The sequence below is a fragment of the Ranitomeya imitator genome, chromosome 2, assembly GCF_032444005.1.
Source record: "Ranitomeya imitator isolate aRanImi1 chromosome 2, aRanImi1.pri, whole genome shotgun sequence".
In the NCBI taxonomy this organism is placed as follows: domain Eukaryota; kingdom Metazoa; phylum Chordata; class Amphibia; order Anura; family Dendrobatidae; genus Ranitomeya; species Ranitomeya imitator.
This window is the reverse complement of record NC_091283.1, coordinates 829,145,532-829,164,299: the sequence shown is the minus strand read 5'-3', so window position 1 is coordinate 829,164,299 and position 18,768 is coordinate 829,145,532. Positions and strand designations below refer to the sequence as shown.

At 43.1% G+C, this 18,768-nt stretch overlaps 1 protein-coding gene across 5 annotated transcripts in view; it reads right to left on the bottom strand.

Moving 5' to 3' along the window:
* Nucleotides 1–18,768, bottom strand: part of LDB1 (LIM domain binding 1) — a 177,630-nt gene that overhangs the window by 2,663 nt on the left and 156,199 nt on the right. For 4 of the 5 annotated variants that reach the window (XM_069754051.1, XM_069754053.1, XM_069754052.1 and 1 more), the window contains exons 2-9: nt 12,053–12,155; nt 7,425–7,469; nt 5,385–5,460; nt 5,135–5,237; nt 2,403–2,575; nt 1,333–1,455; nt 1,103–1,186; nt 51–174 (exon numbers count right to left, since the gene is read on the bottom strand). In XM_069754051.1, coding sequence (XP_069610152.1) covers nt 51–174; nt 1,103–1,186; nt 1,333–1,455; nt 2,403–2,575; nt 5,135–5,237; nt 5,385–5,460; nt 7,425–7,469; nt 12,053–12,155 — 831 coding nt within the window. The remainder of the gene's footprint in view (nt 1–50; nt 175–1,102; nt 1,187–1,332; nt 1,456–2,402; nt 2,576–5,134; nt 5,238–5,384; nt 5,461–7,424; nt 7,470–12,052; nt 12,156–18,768) is intronic. The other variant, XM_069754056.1, reaches the window with a different exon arrangement.

Below are 18,768 nucleotides of genomic sequence, written 5' to 3'. Positions count from 1 at the left end.
GGACATTCCGCACACGACAGACGCGAAGTGCAGTTGCTATCATTTCTCACCGGGTGGCGCTACCATCCTCTGCCATTTCTGAAATAGACATGTCTTTAAGCAGTCTCTGGGGCTTAAACTGTACGTCTTGTGCCGGGACATGAGCTCCTGCATGGGCTCCAAAATTACACACAGCTGTGACGAAAAAAAGGGCAGAAAAATTAGGATAAATGGCTGGGTACACCATCCGTGCAACCTGTACAGCTGCTGCACAGGGGGCTAGGAAGTCATGGAGCCCACGGTTTGCAGCCATATAACAGGTTCATATACAGCGGGTGCTGGCTTTGCTGCACATCTTGCACCTGCTCGGATGCTTGGAGCTCGGATCGCTGCCATTTAATCGCATGGTCAATTGAAACCACAGCATCCAAGAGGTTAGATAGAGGGAGTGAGCGTCCTCAGCCCCCCAGCTACACTGACCCCCGAACAGGATCACAGAGTGCCGACGATACATTGTATCAGCAGCGAGGCGGCTAATGAGGGGCGTCATAATAAATATATAACAAAAATTATTTTGTATCAGTTTGTAAAATATTACAAGGTTTTGTTTTTATTTCAAAATATTACAACATAAAAATTTTTTAAAAAATATATAAATTGTTATTTTCATAAAACGTCTTGACCCGCAAAACAAAATTTACATTTGTGCAGTATAAAAAAAAGGTAATGGTAAATAAAAAATGGGTTATTCAGCGACATCCAAAACTACATACTGGCGGGTAAGTGACCTATTCAACAGGTTAAGACCATGTGATCATGCAAGGGTCTCAGCGGCTGCACGGGACGTAATGTCACCGACAACGCGCATTTCATGTTGAACCTAGAGACTGATGATGTTGCCCCATGACCCCTTTAAACAGCGCCCTCAAACACTACTGGTGGATTTGCACAGCTATGAGACATGGCACCATGAGCGGATGAAAGGGTCTCGGTGACGGGGCCCCTCAACTGCTGGCGTCCTCCCCTGCTTTGATCCAGGGTGTAAGCCCTAGGTGCAGCGTCAGATGACTGCTGGCATTTCTGCCCTGTGTGATCGGGGACCTCATCGCCAAGCTTTACTCACCCGGAGGTAGTTGAGCGTGGAGTTCGATAGACCACATCTTGTGATGTTCTTTGACAACTGGTCCAACATTTGGGGGTCCTGGGCCTAAAAAACAAATAGAATGGTAGAAGAACCGATCGGTTTTTCAGCAGAACATGCATTTAAGTAAGAAGATAGGACATCGCTGACATACGAGGAGCTTTCATGACACCATTCGCCTTCGTAAACATGAATACTGGGCTTCGACTTACATGCATGGCTAAGATACTGCGGGGAATGAGTTCTCGATGTTGCCGGATGCTGAAATGCCACGTTTTTATCCTCATCATGTCATCAAACATGAACTCCAGGTATAACCTCCCCTCTACACAAACCTAATGTGAACAGATCAGGTTATACACGGTAACACAGGAAGACACAAAATACAAGGCGGCTATACTCACTGATGGCCACTAGATGGCATCATGTGCTTTACAGTTAAAGGGTGCAGACAAATAGCGGTTAATTGGCGCAAAACGGCGGCAACAAACTGCGCCATGTGAATATTCGCAAACAGACTGATTTAACTTATTTTTCCAACTTGTATTTACATAATCTATGGTGACCTGGTCACCCAGTTTACAAGCGATTCATGCTCTTTCCTCCCTCAATGGATATCAATACTTAAAGGGGTTGTACGTGGTGTTACAGACCCAGCCCCAATTAATTCTATAGGAAAGTTTATTTCAATAAATACGTGTGAAAAATAAAATTCTGGTGAATCTTTTCTTACAACTTTGCATTCCCAGATTGCAAAGATCTGGAAAAAGAGGCCCCAGAATTGTTATATTATGGGGAATATGATCCCTGAAACAGACAAGTCCAGAGAGCAGACATGCCTTTTTTTAAAGGGCTACTTCCACCTTAGATGGCACATTCACGTGATTCCCTAAATGTCTAGTAGGTATTGGTCCTTATATTAGGGGCCTCTAATGGGGCAAGTGGACCCGCGGCAGTTCTTCCAGCAAGTCTCCGTCAGAAATCCTAGGGTCACTTGAAATGTGTGGCAGAAATTTTTCAGTGTGAATACATCCTTATTTTTCCTGTCCATCATATTCTTATGACCTCTTTGAGGTCCGTGAGTAGTAATGATGCTGTTACAAGCTACCTGCCTGTTTGTTTGTTTACTACGGGCCTAAAAACGTGGAATTTTATTTTTTTATAGGCTCCTCATGGAAACAACATGTCTCTATTCACTAACAGCAAGGAAAGATTTTGAACAAAAGATATTTTTTGAAAGAGTCGCGCCATTTTATCTCCACGGCTAACTCAGCCGTCATACCTGTGTGAACATGGGTTTTCCATGCTGTGTGACCATCGTGCACTGATCGCAGTCCAGAGAGACAAAGTTATTGTGGAAAGACTCCTTGGGGTGTTTCAAGACGTAATACAGCTCTGTGGCGCCACCTTCGAATATACTGCGGAAATACCTGGGAATAAGCGTCCGTCCAATCGCTGAAGTGATAGAAAACGAGAAAGGGGTTTATTGCAGTCGTCAGTCTCCATGTACAATGAGGAGGCGACAAGTCATGAGAGCAACTTCACCGGGGCCCAAGAGCCACATAACACCCCATTATTATTAGGTGGGGGTCCGCTTATAGGGCCTGCTCATACACCATACCCCTGCCACAGACAGTCCACAGGGTACTGCAAATCACATTTTCAGTCATTCTTTAAAGAGTAACACTTTTCTATTATTTACAGCTCGTTGCCTTGGAGAACGACCACTGCTGGGAGACAGAAGAACATAAGCAGTGCTTACAAGCCCTTATCTATTGAGCTTGTATGTCCCGTTTTCACACTGGCCAGGATCGTTGGAGCTCGGCGTTTCCTCCTAATCTCGGCCAGCTTCAGAATAGCTCTTAGACAAGAACCAGCGGTGGTGGTCTGTCACCTAGGCAACAAGCTGTAAATAAAATAGAAGCATTCACATCACAGGAATCGCAGTCACCCCGAGGCCCGTGCAGGAGAATGGCAGCCCTATTTTCAGATGAATGAGCATCATCAGATATGTATTGTGTCGCAGAGATCCACCAGGTCCCTGCACCGCAATAGCTAAAGTGGCTGCCGGCCTATCAGAAGTCGGCAGCTGATATCGTCCTATCATGTACCGCCCGACACCTGCACCGACTCTGGAAGATGCAAAGGGCTCTGCCTGCCCGAGGACAGGTAAGATGGTCAATGAGGAGAGCGCCAGGACGGAGACCATTATTAAATAAAGGGCCGAGGACAAAGGCTATTACTATGCAGCGCCCCAGAGTCCTGGTCGTTGCAGTAATGCTATTCTTCCACCAGGGGGAGTGATGTTACGTCTGAAGGCAATGAATGAGATCTTCTGTCCAGGTATCACAACCACAAAACACACTCGCACTCCAGTCCGCCAGGGGGAGCCATGCTTCTATCTACTAGGGCATTCCTCACACTTGGGTAAAACTGGTGGGTTGGATAGGAAGTAAGGCTACGTTCACATTAGCGTTGCGCCGCTGTTGCGTCGGCGACGCAGCGGCGACGCGCCCCTATGTTTAACATAGGGGACGCGTGCGTCTTTTTGTTTGCGTTTTTCGCCGTGTGCGTCGTTTCCGACGCTGGCGTCGGACGCACGAAAACGCTACAAGTTGCATTTTCTGTGCGTCCGATTTTGGTCAAAAACGACGCGCGCGTTTTTCGATGCGTCGCGCGTTGCGTCGCCGACGCAGGGCGGCGCAACGCTAGTGTGAACGTACCCTTAGTCAGTCAGCCCCGACCGAGTTGGCAGAGGCTGGTTGGAGTGAGTTCCAGCCAGCTCCAGACCGCGACCTGCGGAAGGCGAGGGTACGCGGAGCTGCGCCTGCATCCCATGCGGCAGCATCCCAAGAAAGACATTGAAAGGAATTGTGTTGCAGTGAGTGAGAAATGAAGTCATAGCAACAGGAGAGGAATATCAGAGGGAGACCAGCTAGAAGCAGGCTGCCTCCTTCTGAAGCGCAGTACTGATAGCCAGAACACCGAGGGAGTAAGGATCTCTATGCTTTACTTCAGAGACTGGCAGGACAGTTGATTCCACGTTGGCTGCCCGACCATATACCCAGGAGGCAGGGTGGCAACTTGTGGGTGCCAGGGCGTCTCTAGGGTCCCTATAAAAAGCCTCAGGCCACCAGTCATACGGGTTTGTCCTATCCGTCAGGGGGACAGAGAGAAGAGACTTAACATCTACAATAGTTGTGAGGACCTTACCGAGTTGCTCAACAGGGAGGTACTACAACGCCCAGGCACTAGAGGAAGACTATTGAATTCCACCTGGATAAGGGGACTCTGGATTTGCCTTCAGACCGGCCGGCCTCTGCCTGCCCTGTGATCTGGTGCTCTGGACTGTGGATGCTGAAGTCTTCAGTAACGGTAAAGAGACTGCAACCTTGTGTCCTCGTTATTCACAGCGCCTTACATCATCCACCATCACCATCTACACACCGGGAAGCCCTGGGGATACACTTCACCTGTGGGAAGGTATACCATCCAGCTGCCATAACATCACCCCAGCGGACCACTAAGCAGCGTCGGTCACCCTGACCGAATACCACAGGTGGCGTCACAAACATATCCCTTTAAAGACCTTTCCCTCATTTTCAACGGACGTCCCTAGGGCCACGGACCGGGTCAGCCACCGTGACATCCCCACTGAGAACAGAAGGACCCGGTACCGAGTACCCCATTGCCCTACACGGGGGGGCACTCCAATTACAAGATGGGGCCACGATGGGGTAGATTATTAAAGAACCAAGGACATGGGCCGTCCAGTCATATAGTCCAAGACCATTATCAAGAATGGCGGCTTTCCTGCAGAGACCGCTTTACAGTGCGCCGTGGTATTGCCGTGCTCCTCTACTGATGTGTGCACCGTTGCGCAGAACTATCAAGCACATCCCACAGACAAGAGCGACTCCATTAGTGCAAGAAATCCGCCATGAAAACAAACTTAGATCGTGTGCGACAACGCACCCTCCACCCCGAACAACTACGATACTTTACAAGACTCACTATATCTCTTTGGTCCGTCTTCCAAACAGAAAGTGATGGTCAACATGGCGTCATCTTCGAAGAACTCTGTGGTGAAGGCGTCCCACCAGAGATTGTCACATTCCTGCAAACAGAAGCTCGGATTAATTACAATTCCTAACGGATGAGGATTTATAGAATTATTAGTAGTCACAAAACCTAGAGAAAAGCATAAAAAAACACGCAAAACTTCTCATGGCAAAGGAAAACGTTCCGTGATCGGGCGTCCTACCTCCGTCCAATTTTGCAGACGTTTATTCAGTTCGAATATTCTGTAATCTGTCTGGTTCCCATACGGCGTATGTCTCCTGGTAGCAGAACGGTGGGAAAAGAAAAAAAAACTTCATCAAGCTTCCCAATCACACTAAATGGTGGACTATGACAAAAGCAATTAAAAGGCAACCAAAAAAAAAATTTAAAAAAAATGAGAAATCTCAAGTGACTGGCTGGATGGCGTTATTGAATAACCCTTTAAAAGAAATCTGTCAGCAGGATTAGCTATGTAATCCAAGAGCAGCGTGATGTAGGGACAGAGACCCCGATTCCAGTAACGCATCATTAAGTTTACTGGGTGCAGGAGCTGTGATACAATCACTGCTTTTTCTGCTGCAGATCTAGCAAAGCGCAGAATGCTGAGCCATGTATAACCCCACCCACACCACTGATGGGCAGCTTGCTGACAACGTACATAAAAGACAGCCAATCGGTGGCGTGGGCCGAGATGGACCAGGAGGCATGAGAAAACTAGTCCTCTAGCGATCACCTCCTGCTGATAAAACACTGATCTTATTGAAATAGCAACACACAACCTATTAAGTGACATCGCTGGAATCAGGGTCTCAGCCCCAACATCATGCGCTCTCAGATTACGTAGCAAAAACCTGCTGACAGATTCTCTCTTAACCTTGCGCTAGGTATAACACAGATCTTAAAGCCTATAACAGCATATATATATATAAATCTCCCAGGCCGATTTAGGACCAGTTTAAAGTTATATGGTTGTAAGGTTCACAGGCACCGCTGTCAAAGAATTTCAAGGACAGATGTGACCTTTAAACATTTCTGCAGTCTGCTATGTGCTGTGATACATAAAGGCTGTAGAAAGATAAAAGCTACAAAATGTATAGTGAAACGCTACTGCAAAAGTAAGCTGACAAAAATGTGATTCTTTAAAAAAAAAAAAAAAACCTACGTGTGTTTATTTGCATACAATTTAATTTTCTAAATGTCAAGTTGTGCAACTTTCTAAAACTAGTCTTCATTAACAATCATCTACAGTTGTGCTGCTACAGACTGTAGGTTTCTTAGCTCAGTGATTTTTTCAAAACTGATAGAAGCAATAGTTCTGAATTGAATCTATCTGCTCTTCCCTCTCTGTTAGATAAAGAAAGGAGTATTGTACACAGATCACCAGAATGTTGAAAGGGAAGAAAGTATATGCAGTCTCAGGGAGGGCAGAGAAAATAGGCTCTCGAAAGAAGGAAAGCACATAAAATGGAAATAAGTGCAGGATAGAAGCTGTGCCGATACATAAGCAGTGAAGAAAGCAGCACCCTGGATACACAGAGATCACATCCAGACTATACTACTGGGAAAGAAACTTGTTCCAGGCTTCAAACTGCATATCAGGGGCTCAAACAATGAATTAAAGATTGCAGACTGAAAGCTAGTGTAATGTTACTAGCTAACAATGAAAAAATTGCTGTTCCCCCTTCCCCATAAAAAGTGTCCATAATTTTTAAGTTTAGTTCAACAATGTATCTGTAAATCTTGTGATAGTAAAAAACAAACAAAAAAAAAAAACATCCATTAGAAAAGTCGGATTAATATGTCAGAAAACACTGCGGTCCCAAGTTCAGAGAAAATTCAGTTTGTGCAAAGCATCAAAAGAGCATAGGAGAACACGAAGCTTTTAACTACGGGTCAGGAGACCCGAAACCAGATCATACCTGGACTGTGAAACGTGGAAGCTTACATTAAATAAAATTTAAAAAATTAAAAACTGCATTTTGATTTTCCACATACAAGAAAATGTATTACGCGAGCTTTAGAAAAATGGAGACTAGCGCAATTCTCAAATCTATCATTGTACATATGTAGCACAGGAGAAGATTTATCAGGCCCTCATTAGTTACACTACACTTCACATCTCTACCTGTATTCATCAGATTTTTTTTTTTAAAGAATAAAATTTAAGAAAATCTTTTAGCTAAATGCAGTAAATGCAGCATGTATACATGAAAGAAGCAAAAAAAGATCTTACTATACATACCCTATCCCAGGCTCCAGATATGTGGGAGGATACATCGGAGTCGGTCTAAAGACACAAAAATATATATTTTTTTCTTTTTTAGGTAACAATAGCAGAAAAAAGTGAATTACTGTATATATAGTAAAATCCCTTGTAAAAGCCGCCTCTTCTTACTATTTTATAAGAATAGAAAATTCAGAAAATCACTTGTTTAAATCAGTCTGTTACATGTATTTTTTTAAAAACATTTTTAGCAGGGTTTTTTTTTCATATTGCAATCTTAAAAAATAAATAAGTAAAAAATTAAATACTAATAATAATAATAACCATCTTTTAATTTTCACAGAGACCACTAGGAGACTAGGAGATTTCTCAGTTGACTCTGTTGCCCGCTTCCCTCACAATAACATTTTGCACACGCTCATTAGATGCTTCACTACAAAAGATAGGGTCGGAGTCTGACCATTGTGGCTAATGTACATGTGCATTTCCGGAACCGGTCTAAAAAAGCCTCAGTGGCCAGTGTGAGAATTGCAAGATTTCTATATTATATTTGTTTTTCAAATACAGACATATATAGAAAAAAAAAATGGCAAATATAAAAAAAAAGTACAAATACATGCAACACAAAAACCTAATTTAAACAATAGGTAATTTTCTGCTCATAGCGTGCCTAAATATACTGCACTGGACATCAGTTATTACACATTTTTGTGAAACAGAAGTAATTTGAAATAGGGGTGAAGACTTGTTATCCCTTAGAAAGGATTATTTTAGCTAAACTCATGGTACAAATTCCTCCTGTGCCAAGACCCCAAATACAACCAACATCGATCATGCACATAAGATTGTTAGCTGCCAAACGCTGATGCCGCCAACAGCCATCTTGCCCAACCTTCTCATAGAAATACAAAATCATCTCGGTTAAAGTCCATGTTTACTGCAATGAGGAGGAGACAATCAGCCGGCACCAAAGACTCAGACTGGGAATAAAACCGCACGGAGACACATTTGTTTGCAGAACAGAACCTCCACCGCTGATACAATGCAGAAACCATACTGTAACAGAGGGCACAGAGATGTGTATAGTCTTCACAAACTTTATGGCTCTGGTAAACAGACCAGAAATTAACCACTCTATGAGAACTTATTGGTTCAACAGTGCACAAAAATAGATTTAAAATATAAACAAATAAAAAACTAAATGTGCGGAATGTGTTTATTCTGTATGCCACCAATGTTGTCCATCATCAAATAAAGATGTCAACTCAGACTCAATTTAATATCAGATTAAAAAAAAAATTAAATATCTTCATGAAACTTCCTTGTCTTGTTTTATGTATTATTTTATGAAATTGATAATAAAAATATACATTTTATTCATATCTGCCCAAGCCTCTGTGTTTCACCAATAATGTACCTGGTAGATATGTGTTTATTTAAAAAAAAAAAAAAAAAAAAGCAGGAGATTGTCAGTACAGGAGGCCTAAAGTTGGCCATACAAGTGCAGTAACAGACGGCTATCGTCTATTCAGAAGTTAAAAATCAAATTGCCCGACCCACATCTCCCCCCAAAACAATAGATTGTTGGACAGGGCTGGACTGGCCATCTGGCAATTCTGGCAAATGCTAGAAGGGCCTGTCTGGTGGTGGGCTGAACACAGAATCTGTGTTCTCAAGGCACCCATACTTTTAAGAGTTGTGACGTAGGCATCATTAGAAATATCGGTTCTCGTAGTAAATCTTGCTTTCCTCCATGCAGGGTAATATTAGTAATATATCCCATCTGGTGCTTGGGGATGAGGACACCATGGGCCTGTGTGATTTCAAATGCCAGAGCTGAATGTCAGTCCCAGTCCATACCGGTTGTTGGACGATCCTACGAGATCTAAGGTGTATGGACTCGGAGGCCTTTAAAGGGAACCTGTCACCCCCAAAATCAAAGGTGAGCTAAGCCCACCGGCATCAGGGGCTTATCTACAGCATTCTGTAATGCTGTAAATAAGCCCCCCCCCCCCCCCCCCCCCGATGTATCCTGAAAGATGAGAAAAAGAGGTTAGATTATACACACCCAGGGGCGGTCCTGCTGCGGTCCCGGTACGATGGGCGTCGAGGTCCAGGGCCTCCCATCTTCATCAGATGCCATCCTTTTCTTGTCTTCACGCTCCGGCGTAGGCGTACTTTGTCTCCCTGTTGAGGGCAGAGCAAAGTACTGCAGTGCGCAGGCGCCGAGAAAGGTCAGAGAGGCCCAGCGCCTGTGCACTGCAGTACTTTGCTCTGTCCTCAACAGGGCAGACAAAGTATGCCTGTGCCAGAGCGTGAATACAAGAGGAGGACGTCATCGTAAGAAGATGGGAGGCCCCGGACCGGACCGCAGCGGGACCACCCATGGGTGAGTATAATCTGACCTCTTTTTCTTATCTTTCAGGATACATCAGGGGCCTATCTACAGCATTACAGAATGCATTACAGAATGCTGTAGATAAGCCTCCAATGCTGGTGGGCTTACCTCACCTTTGATTTTGGGGGTGACAGGTTCCCTTTAATGGACTTGGTATTCTGGATCAAGGAAAGAAAAAAAAAAACTTCCACAGCGCTCTCAAAGTCGCATGAGCAACAAAATAAAATAAAAATAAATAAATAAAAATTATGCTCACTGGGTTGCAACAGTAGAGAAAAAACAAACAAACTTATTTTTAAATCCGCGTAAACAAGTAACATTTCAGAAATTAACTTTCTCGTCAAAGGCTGATAAAGAAACATCACTTGTGTACATGAATGAAGGAATCCAAGTTTGCTTTTCTTTTCTCTACTGGCAACAACCACAGTGAGCACGGTCATTTCTAACTTGGAGCATCCATAATACCAGTGAAATATGAATATTATTTATTGTTATAGCGCCATTTATTCCATGGCGTTTTACATGTGAGGAGGGGTATACATAATAAAACAGGTACAATAATCTTAAACAATACAAGTCATAACTGGTACAGGAGGAGAGAGGACCCTGCCCGCGAGGGCTCACAATCTACAAGGGATGGGTGAGAATACAGGAGGAGTGAGGACCCTGCCCGCGAGGGCTCACAGTCTACAAGGGATGGGTGAGAATACAGGAGGAGTGAGGACCCTGCCCGCGAGGGCTCACAGTCTACAAGGGATGGGTGAGAATACAGGAGGAGTGAGGACCCTGCCCGCGAGGGCTCACAGTCTACAAGGGATGGGTGAGAATACAGGAGGAGTGAGGACCCTGCCCGCGAGGGCTCACAGTCTACAAGGGATGGGTGAGAATACAGGAGGAGTGAGGACCCTGCCCGCGAGGGCTCACAGTCTACAAGGGATGGGTGAGGATACAGGAGGAGAGGACCCTGCCCGCGAGGGCTCACAATCTACAAGGGATGGGTGAGAATACAGGAGGAGAGAGGACCCTGCCCGCGAGGGCTCACAATCTACAAGAGATGGGTGAGGATACAGGAGGAGAGGACCCTGCCCGCGAGGGCTCACAATCTACAAGGGATGGGTGAGGATACAGGAGGAGAGGACACTGCCCGCGAGGGCTCACAATCTACAATATCTGTGGGTTTCACAATTAGCAGAACGGAGGAGTAAGTATTGTGACATTTTGCTCCGCGGCAATGTGTCGTGCAACTAAATAATTTCACTACCAAAAAATTCTGCGCAAATTCCTGCAGCGCTTCTACTAGAGCCGCGATTCTGCAGCAAGTAACCAAATATGTGACAATACGCAGTCACATCGATTTGCATAGAAGTCTATGGCGAGTCGGGTGCAATTTGCGACATATTCCATCCACCTCTCGTGTCTCCGTTTTTCCTTATAGTCTGTAATCTTGCGAGCACGACCCTCACTCCTCCTGGTATCTGTTTTGATCTGTATTTATTGTTATGCTGTAATGTCTATTGTCTGTACAAATCCCCTCTATAATGTAAAGTGCTGCGGAATATGTTGGCGCTACATAAATAAAAATGTATTATTATTATTATTATATTCCAACATATTTGGAAATATCGGAGACTGTCACAGTTATGGGTTCAGTGCGACATGAAATGATTCAATGTAATGTCACAGTGTGACACCGCGCAGTGTTTTATAAGACATGTTGTCCCCTTGTAACCACCAGCCTTTATGTACAGCCCCTGATCTTGCCACAGATCTGCGTTTCGCTCCAACTACATCGAAAGTAGCAAAATCCACAACAAAAGTCTACAATGCGCTCGTTCTTCTGCATGGGAAAATGTCCTTATGTGCTGTGATCATCATCCACTTGCTGTATCCATTGTGAATATCAACAGCGCAAACCTGAAAGTAATATCCACAGCAAATCCAATATTTGCAAGTTGACTTTAGTTTAAACAGGCGCATCACGGTACAGATAGTGCTGGTAATGCAGCGGCACAGCTTTCTATATGGGACACGTGTAGCACCAGGCACAGTCACCTTTCTAAAAGCGCCGCTGTGCCCGTGTAAACAATGAAGGGAATGAAAGTGCCGCTGTGCCCGTGTAAACAATGAAGGGAATGAAAGTGCCGCTGTGCCCGTGTAAACAATGAAGGGAATGAATATTGACCCAACACTTATGGCTTATTATAACGGTAGGAAAGCACAGGACAGTAAGGGACAGAAGAGAACTTACCCCACATCTCGATCCAGCATTGTGCCTGGGTGGAAGGGGGGAAAGGCGTTGCCGTTGGGGGGCTCCTTTGGCGAGTACAGTTTGAATGACTTGGAGGAACAGCCTGTATAAAATAAAAAAAAAAAAGAAAAAGATGATAAAGTTAATTGTTAAATGAAAATAAAAAATTTTAAAAGAAAATACAACGTTTACAACAAACTATGGTTTACTTTTGAGGGGATTTGTTGGGTATTTTCACAAGGAGTCTTGGCTACATGGTTTTTGACCAAGTCCATGCCCAATTCGACAAAAAAAAAAAAAAAATTAAACCAACCTCTCATTCATTTGGATAAGAAAATGTATCAAGAGCGCACATTTTTTATCCTGTTTTTTTTTTTTTTTTTTAAACATGAGTAAGGCTATGTTCACAGCTTTTTTTTTTCTTTACATGGATTTTTCAGCCATAAAAATAATTGTGCAAAAAATAGTTCTTGTTTTACTTGGTGCCATTTAGAAAATGACACTTTTTAATGATTTTTTTTATGCGTTTTAATTTCATTATGGGGCTGTAATAATACAGTGTGGGTTTTGGAGAGTTTCCACTGCAAAAGCCAAGCTAAAAATTGAGGGGGAAAAGGTGCCAAATAATTTGCACTCTTTTTCTCTTCACACAAATGAAAACTGCAAAGTGGATGCGTTTTCTAGTTCAAATGGAAAGTGTATTGCAAACAAATTTGAGGCGGTTTTTATTTTACGCATGGAATCTGCGCAAAAAAAAGTGAACATATCCTTAAAAAAAAAAAAAAAAAAGCAGCATGTAAATTGTGCGTTTTCCACATGTACATTGCTGCAAATGTGCACTTTTTGGACTGGGTTATTTCAGCAGAAATAAACCAAAAGCCAAACCCTATAGCTACAATCCATATTTAAAATAAAAAAATCCGGCACACCCAATTTCAGACTGCAAACTGTATTTTCTCTGGAGACAAGTCGCTGCCAGAAATGTCTGGCAACGGCTCTCTGATAGAACACTGGAGAGCTCAGCAGAAAACGTGTAAGGGACAAAGCCCGCCACCATCTAAGGCCTCTTTCACACGTCAAATCCGGTACCATCTTTCATCAGCGTGTCAATCGTGTGTCTTTTTTTACCATAAGGGTATGTGCACACGTCAGGATTTCTGGCAGGAATTTTCCGGACAAAAACCGGACATTTCTGCCGAAATCCGCATGCGTTTTTTTCATGCGTTTTTGGTGCGTTTTTTTTGTCCCAAATGCATAGAATAGCGGGAAAAAAACGCAGAAAATCCGCAAAATTAATGAACATGCTGCTTTTTTACCGCGATGCTTTTTTTTGCGGAAAAAAAAACGCATCATGTGCACCAGGGGCGTCAAACTGCATTCCTCGAGGGCTGCAAACAGGTCATGTTTTCAGGATTTCCTTGTACTGCACAGGTGATAATTTAATCAACTACACAAATAATGAGTTGGTGATTAAATTATCACCTGTGCAGTACAAGGAAATCCTGAAAACATGACCTGTTTGCAGCCCTCGAAGAATGCAGTTTGACACCTCTGATGTGCACAAAACATGCAGAATGCATTCTAAATGATAGGATGCATAACGTATGCGTTTTTATAGCGTTTTTACCGCAAAAAAAATGCGAAAAAACCTGAACGTGTGCACATAGCCTAAATATTTTTCCAGTATTGTTAAAGAAAGAATTACATTACAAAGCTTCTCCTATACAATGTTAAGACATTGTACACGGACGCGAACCATGTGCGGTGCGTGTTTGTCACAGACCCATTGACTTGTATTGGCCCTGGTCATCCGTGCTGCCGGAAAAAAAAACTGACGTCTCTGTGTTTTGCATGGACACCCGGAAAACACAGAAATATGCATAGTCCTATAGATTATAATGGGCAAGTTTGGTGTCCATGATAAAAAAACCCAGATACAACACGAACTGGAAACACGGACGTGTGAAGGAGACCTAATGTGTGTGGTGACCTTAAGGCTATGTGCACACATTGCGGATTTCCTGCAGATCTGCAGCGTTTTTTTCCGGGCAGAAACGCTGCAGATCCACAAGTGATTTACAGTACAATGTAAATCAATGGAAAAAAAAATGCTGTGCTAATGGTGCGGAAAATTGCGCATGGAAAACGCAGCGGATTAACCCACCCATTCCATAATAGAAATCCGCAGGGGTAAAAACGCATGAAATCCGCATAGAATCCGCAACCAAAATGCACAAAAATCCACAAAAAAAAACACGCAGATTTTGACCTGCGTTTTCTACCGAGAGATGCAGAATCCCCACAGAAAATTCCACAGGCAAATCCGCAACGTGTGCACATAGCCTAACAAGGAGCATCGGGTTCTATGGGAGATAAGACGCCACCAGGAGTCCGTGGCATACACCCCTCTCCATTGAAAGGGGAAGGTGGCAGGAACTGCTCTCATGTACACAAGTGTAAAAACCAAATACATTTTATTATACTCAATTTTTTTTTAAACCAATTTTTCACCTCTGTGGTTAAAGTAATAAATTTCATGGGCGTAGTTTTATGCCTCATCACAACAGCTTCAATCCACACCCACAATGACGCTTGAGATAAATCGGCACAAACTACTACAGTTTTTGTCATAAAAGGGCGATTAGAAGGGGAGACGGATATGCGATCCCCAAAATGATGCATTTTCATTAGAAAACAGGGACAAATATCTTGCATTTTACAACTTTAGAGCGCCATCATTGTTTTATATAGGACTGCAGGTTAAGCTGCTGCATTATTTTAGCTGGTTGCTATGGCCAACAACAAGGCCAATCAGTACTCAGCTTTTATTTCTTGAATTGCTCTTGAACTATGAAAGCCGTACTGTAATTGGTTGATATGGAGCCCAAAGTTGGTTAGGAAGTGAAAGCAGAGCTCTGATTGGTCGCCATGGGAAACGAGGCCTAGCGCAACGAGCAATGCATCTTATGCTTTAGTAGTACACATCAGTGTTTTGGTGTAAAAGATGGAACCAGCTCTGCCTGGTTTAGTTTTATGCTGTCTAAAATTTAGGACAGTTTTAACAATTCTATCCTGGAAGCAGACTCCCTGAAAAAATAAAAAAAGTCACTAGCCCATTGCACATCTTCATGGCATGTGACAGACTGAGGTTACCCCTCCCCCAGCAGGGTGACCCACATCCTTTGTTCCCTGGCAGGGCGGCTTGTAGGGACACCTCACCAGCTTTTGTGCTTCTTTGTGCCTGCATGAGGCCACAAGCTCCGCACATAGATTAAGCAGACAAGCCATTACTGATAATAGTCTGATCAATCGTCCCGGGCACTGCACCGCTTAACATCCAATCATGTAAGAACACATAGCTACAATTACAAAAACAATTTGACTTCACAAAAAGCAAAAAAAAAAAAAAAAAAAAATAGTAAAATTGCAAAAATAACCAAAAATACATTAGGTTAAGCCACATTCACACCACGGGGATGTGTTTGCACTCCGTGAGCAGTTAAATGCATGCAATTTAGCCCAATTTAAGCTATAGCGTCTGTAATTTCAGTCAAATGGTGTATGCTGTTTTTTTTTTTTGTTTTTTTTTTTTTTTTAATACAGGGACATTGTTTTGTACACCAGTTTTGATCCAAGATATGCTGGAGTAAGATGTACCAAACTCGTTAAGAGGCATGTGTGGCTTTTTATCAAATACAGCCCAACTTTCAGCCCCTGCGCCCCTCGCGTCAGACTCTGCGCCCCAGCACTGTAGTCACATTTTGACCACTTTTGTGTAGTAAATTATGATTTATTGGTTAATCATGCCTGGCCACGTCCCTCCCACTTTCCGAAACCTTAGAGCTGGTGTAAAATTCCAAAAGTCACCAAATTTTTGCGCTTCAGTGCAGGTGTGAGAAAAATGTTGTGACCTTTTAATCAAATTTATGGCAGATCTCTGACAAACTCTGATGAATGAGCCCATAGTCCTTGTTAAAAATTGTTAATGTGAATTGTGCCTTTGACTACTGTACATGGACAGCACCCAAGCAGAAAGTGCACCTAGAAAACTACGGTATTCTCCAAATTCAGTATTAACCTTCGTCAGGCTGCATAATTTTACAACGTTAACAGGCTGCAGAGGTACAATTGTACCTTCATATATATTTTATTGAAATTTGGCCAATATATTCTGGACTAAAACTGCAGAGATGTCACGAAATTTCAGCCGTCTACGGCTTTTCGAAAAAAAAAAAAAATTATTGCAATTTTAGTTACAATTGTACCTACTTAGCCGGACAAAGGTTAAAAAGGGCTTGTCCTGCGAAAACAAGTTATCGCCTATCCAAAGGATAGGCGATAATGTATTGATCGGTGAGGGTCTGACTGCTGGGAACCACACATATTTTCAGCAGAGAGAACTTTTAAAATTGACCAGGCGCTTTAATCTGTTACAAAATTAAGCAGCAGTTGTACGCTCGACTGGCACTCCGTCCACTCTTCATCCTCCAGGAGGCTGCTAGAAAAAGTAAATGATGCTTGGCAGCCCCATAGGGGTTGAATGGAGCAGTTGTCGAATATGCACTTTGCAGATTCATTCCAAGGTTGCCAACATGACTTATTTTTTGTGGACAGCTTACCAAAAAAATCATGGACAGAATTTTTTTTTTTTATTACGGACACATTAGAAAACCATAATAAATTTATTATAAGTGATCCATGTCTAAAGCACATAATTCTTATTATTACAGACGGTATTGGAATTTCTGGACCATTGGCAACCCTGATCAATTCGTATGGGGATAAAAGTACCCTGTTCTTCTGATCAATGCAGGTCCCAGAGGAGGGATATCTACAAATCACTAAGTTATTAGATATCCTGCGAAAATGTGATAACTTGTTTTCAGCAGACAATACCTTTTAATGGCCATATAATGTAGGTTCACATTTGCGTTGTGCAGTCCGTCTAGCGCATACGCTAACGGACTGCGTTAACGCAATGTCTTAAAAGTGATCGCGTTTAGCGATCGCGCAGATGCCCGATCTGCGCTAGCAAGAACGGACCCAAAAACGCAAGCAGCGTTCGAGGTCCGTCACAAATTAACAGAACATCGCTAACGCATGCCAAAAATGGCATGCGTTAGGGATGCGTTAGTTACATTGCGGTCAATGGGTGCGCTAACGGATCCGTTACATTGCGTTAGTGGCGCTATGTAACGGATTCCGTTAGCGGATACCCACTAACGCAATGTGAACCTCATTTGGTAACAGTTTCACCTTCAAAAACTACCAGCCATTTCCATAGATGTTATTGACGCCATAACACCCAGTATGGCGGTACACAAACTTAAATAGTTTACCATACTGTGCTTTTCATGGTATTTTTAACATAGTATTTTGTCGATTTTGTTTCTCACATTGCAATATGCAGGCCAATAAACATTGCATTTTCATATTGTGTCATTTTGATGGCATTTTTTGCATCCTCTTCATGCTATGGCACAAATCGAAGAATAACTAGCAAAAATACAATGAAAAAACACCAGTCTTAAATGGGTTTCCAGACCATATACATGGGCTTCACTTCTTTAAAGAGCAAATTTTCACCAGAAGTTTGATGAAATGGAATAAGTACCGTAAATGTAAAAGCAGAATCCGCTTCAAAGAAGAAGCATTTTTCCCCCCACTAGGTGTTTTGAAAAACTCTTCAAGACAACAACAAAAATATGAACAATGAAGTGGATATCCCAGAGAATTGAATAGGAAAAGCTTGGCAAGCGTAACTGGAGAAAACGTGAGTGAGTCCACTCAAAAAAACCACTGTGAACATAGCCTAATACGCCAAATCATTCTGTGACCATACATTAACTGTTGGGGGGGGGGGGGGGGGGGGGGGAGTCAGAAGACACACAGTAGGGAAAATAAGTACCATATTTGATACACTTTTGCCACCTACAAAGAATGGAGAGGTCTATAATTTTTATAGTAAGTACACTTCACCTGTGAGAGACCGAATGTAAAAAGAAAAAAAAAAAAACAGAAAATCACATTGTATGACTTTTGCACAATTAATTCGCATTTTATTGCATGAAATAAGTATTTGATAGAGAAGTCAGGCGTTTCCTGTAGTTTTTGACCAAGTTTGCAGAGACTGCAGCAGGGATTTTGGCCCACTCCTCCATACAGATCTTCTCCAGATCTTTTGGGTTTCGGGGTTGTCGCTAGCCAACGTTGAGTTTCAGCTCCCTCCAAAGATTTTCTATTGGGTTCAGGTCTGGAGACTGGCTAGACCAGGGGTCCCCAACTCCAGTCCTCAAGGCCCACCAACATGTCAGGTTTTCAGGATTTCCTTAGTCTTGCCCAGGTAATAATTGCATCACCTGTGCAATGCAAAGGAAATCCTGAAAACATGACCTGTTGGTGGGCCTTGAGGACTGGAGTTGGGGACCCCTGGGCTAGACAACTCCAGGACCTTGAAATGCTTCTTACGGATCCACTCCTTAGTTGACCTGGCTGTGTGTTTTGGGTCATTGTTATGCTGGAAGACCCAGCCACGACCAATCTTCAATGCTCTTACTGAGGGAAGAAGGTTGTTGGCCAAAGTGTCACTATACATGACCCCATCCATCCTCCTTTCAATACGGTGCAGTCATCCCGTCCTGTTTTCAGAAAACCACCCCCAAAGTATGATGTTTCCCCTACTATGCTTCACAGTTGGGGTGCTGTTCTTGGGGTTG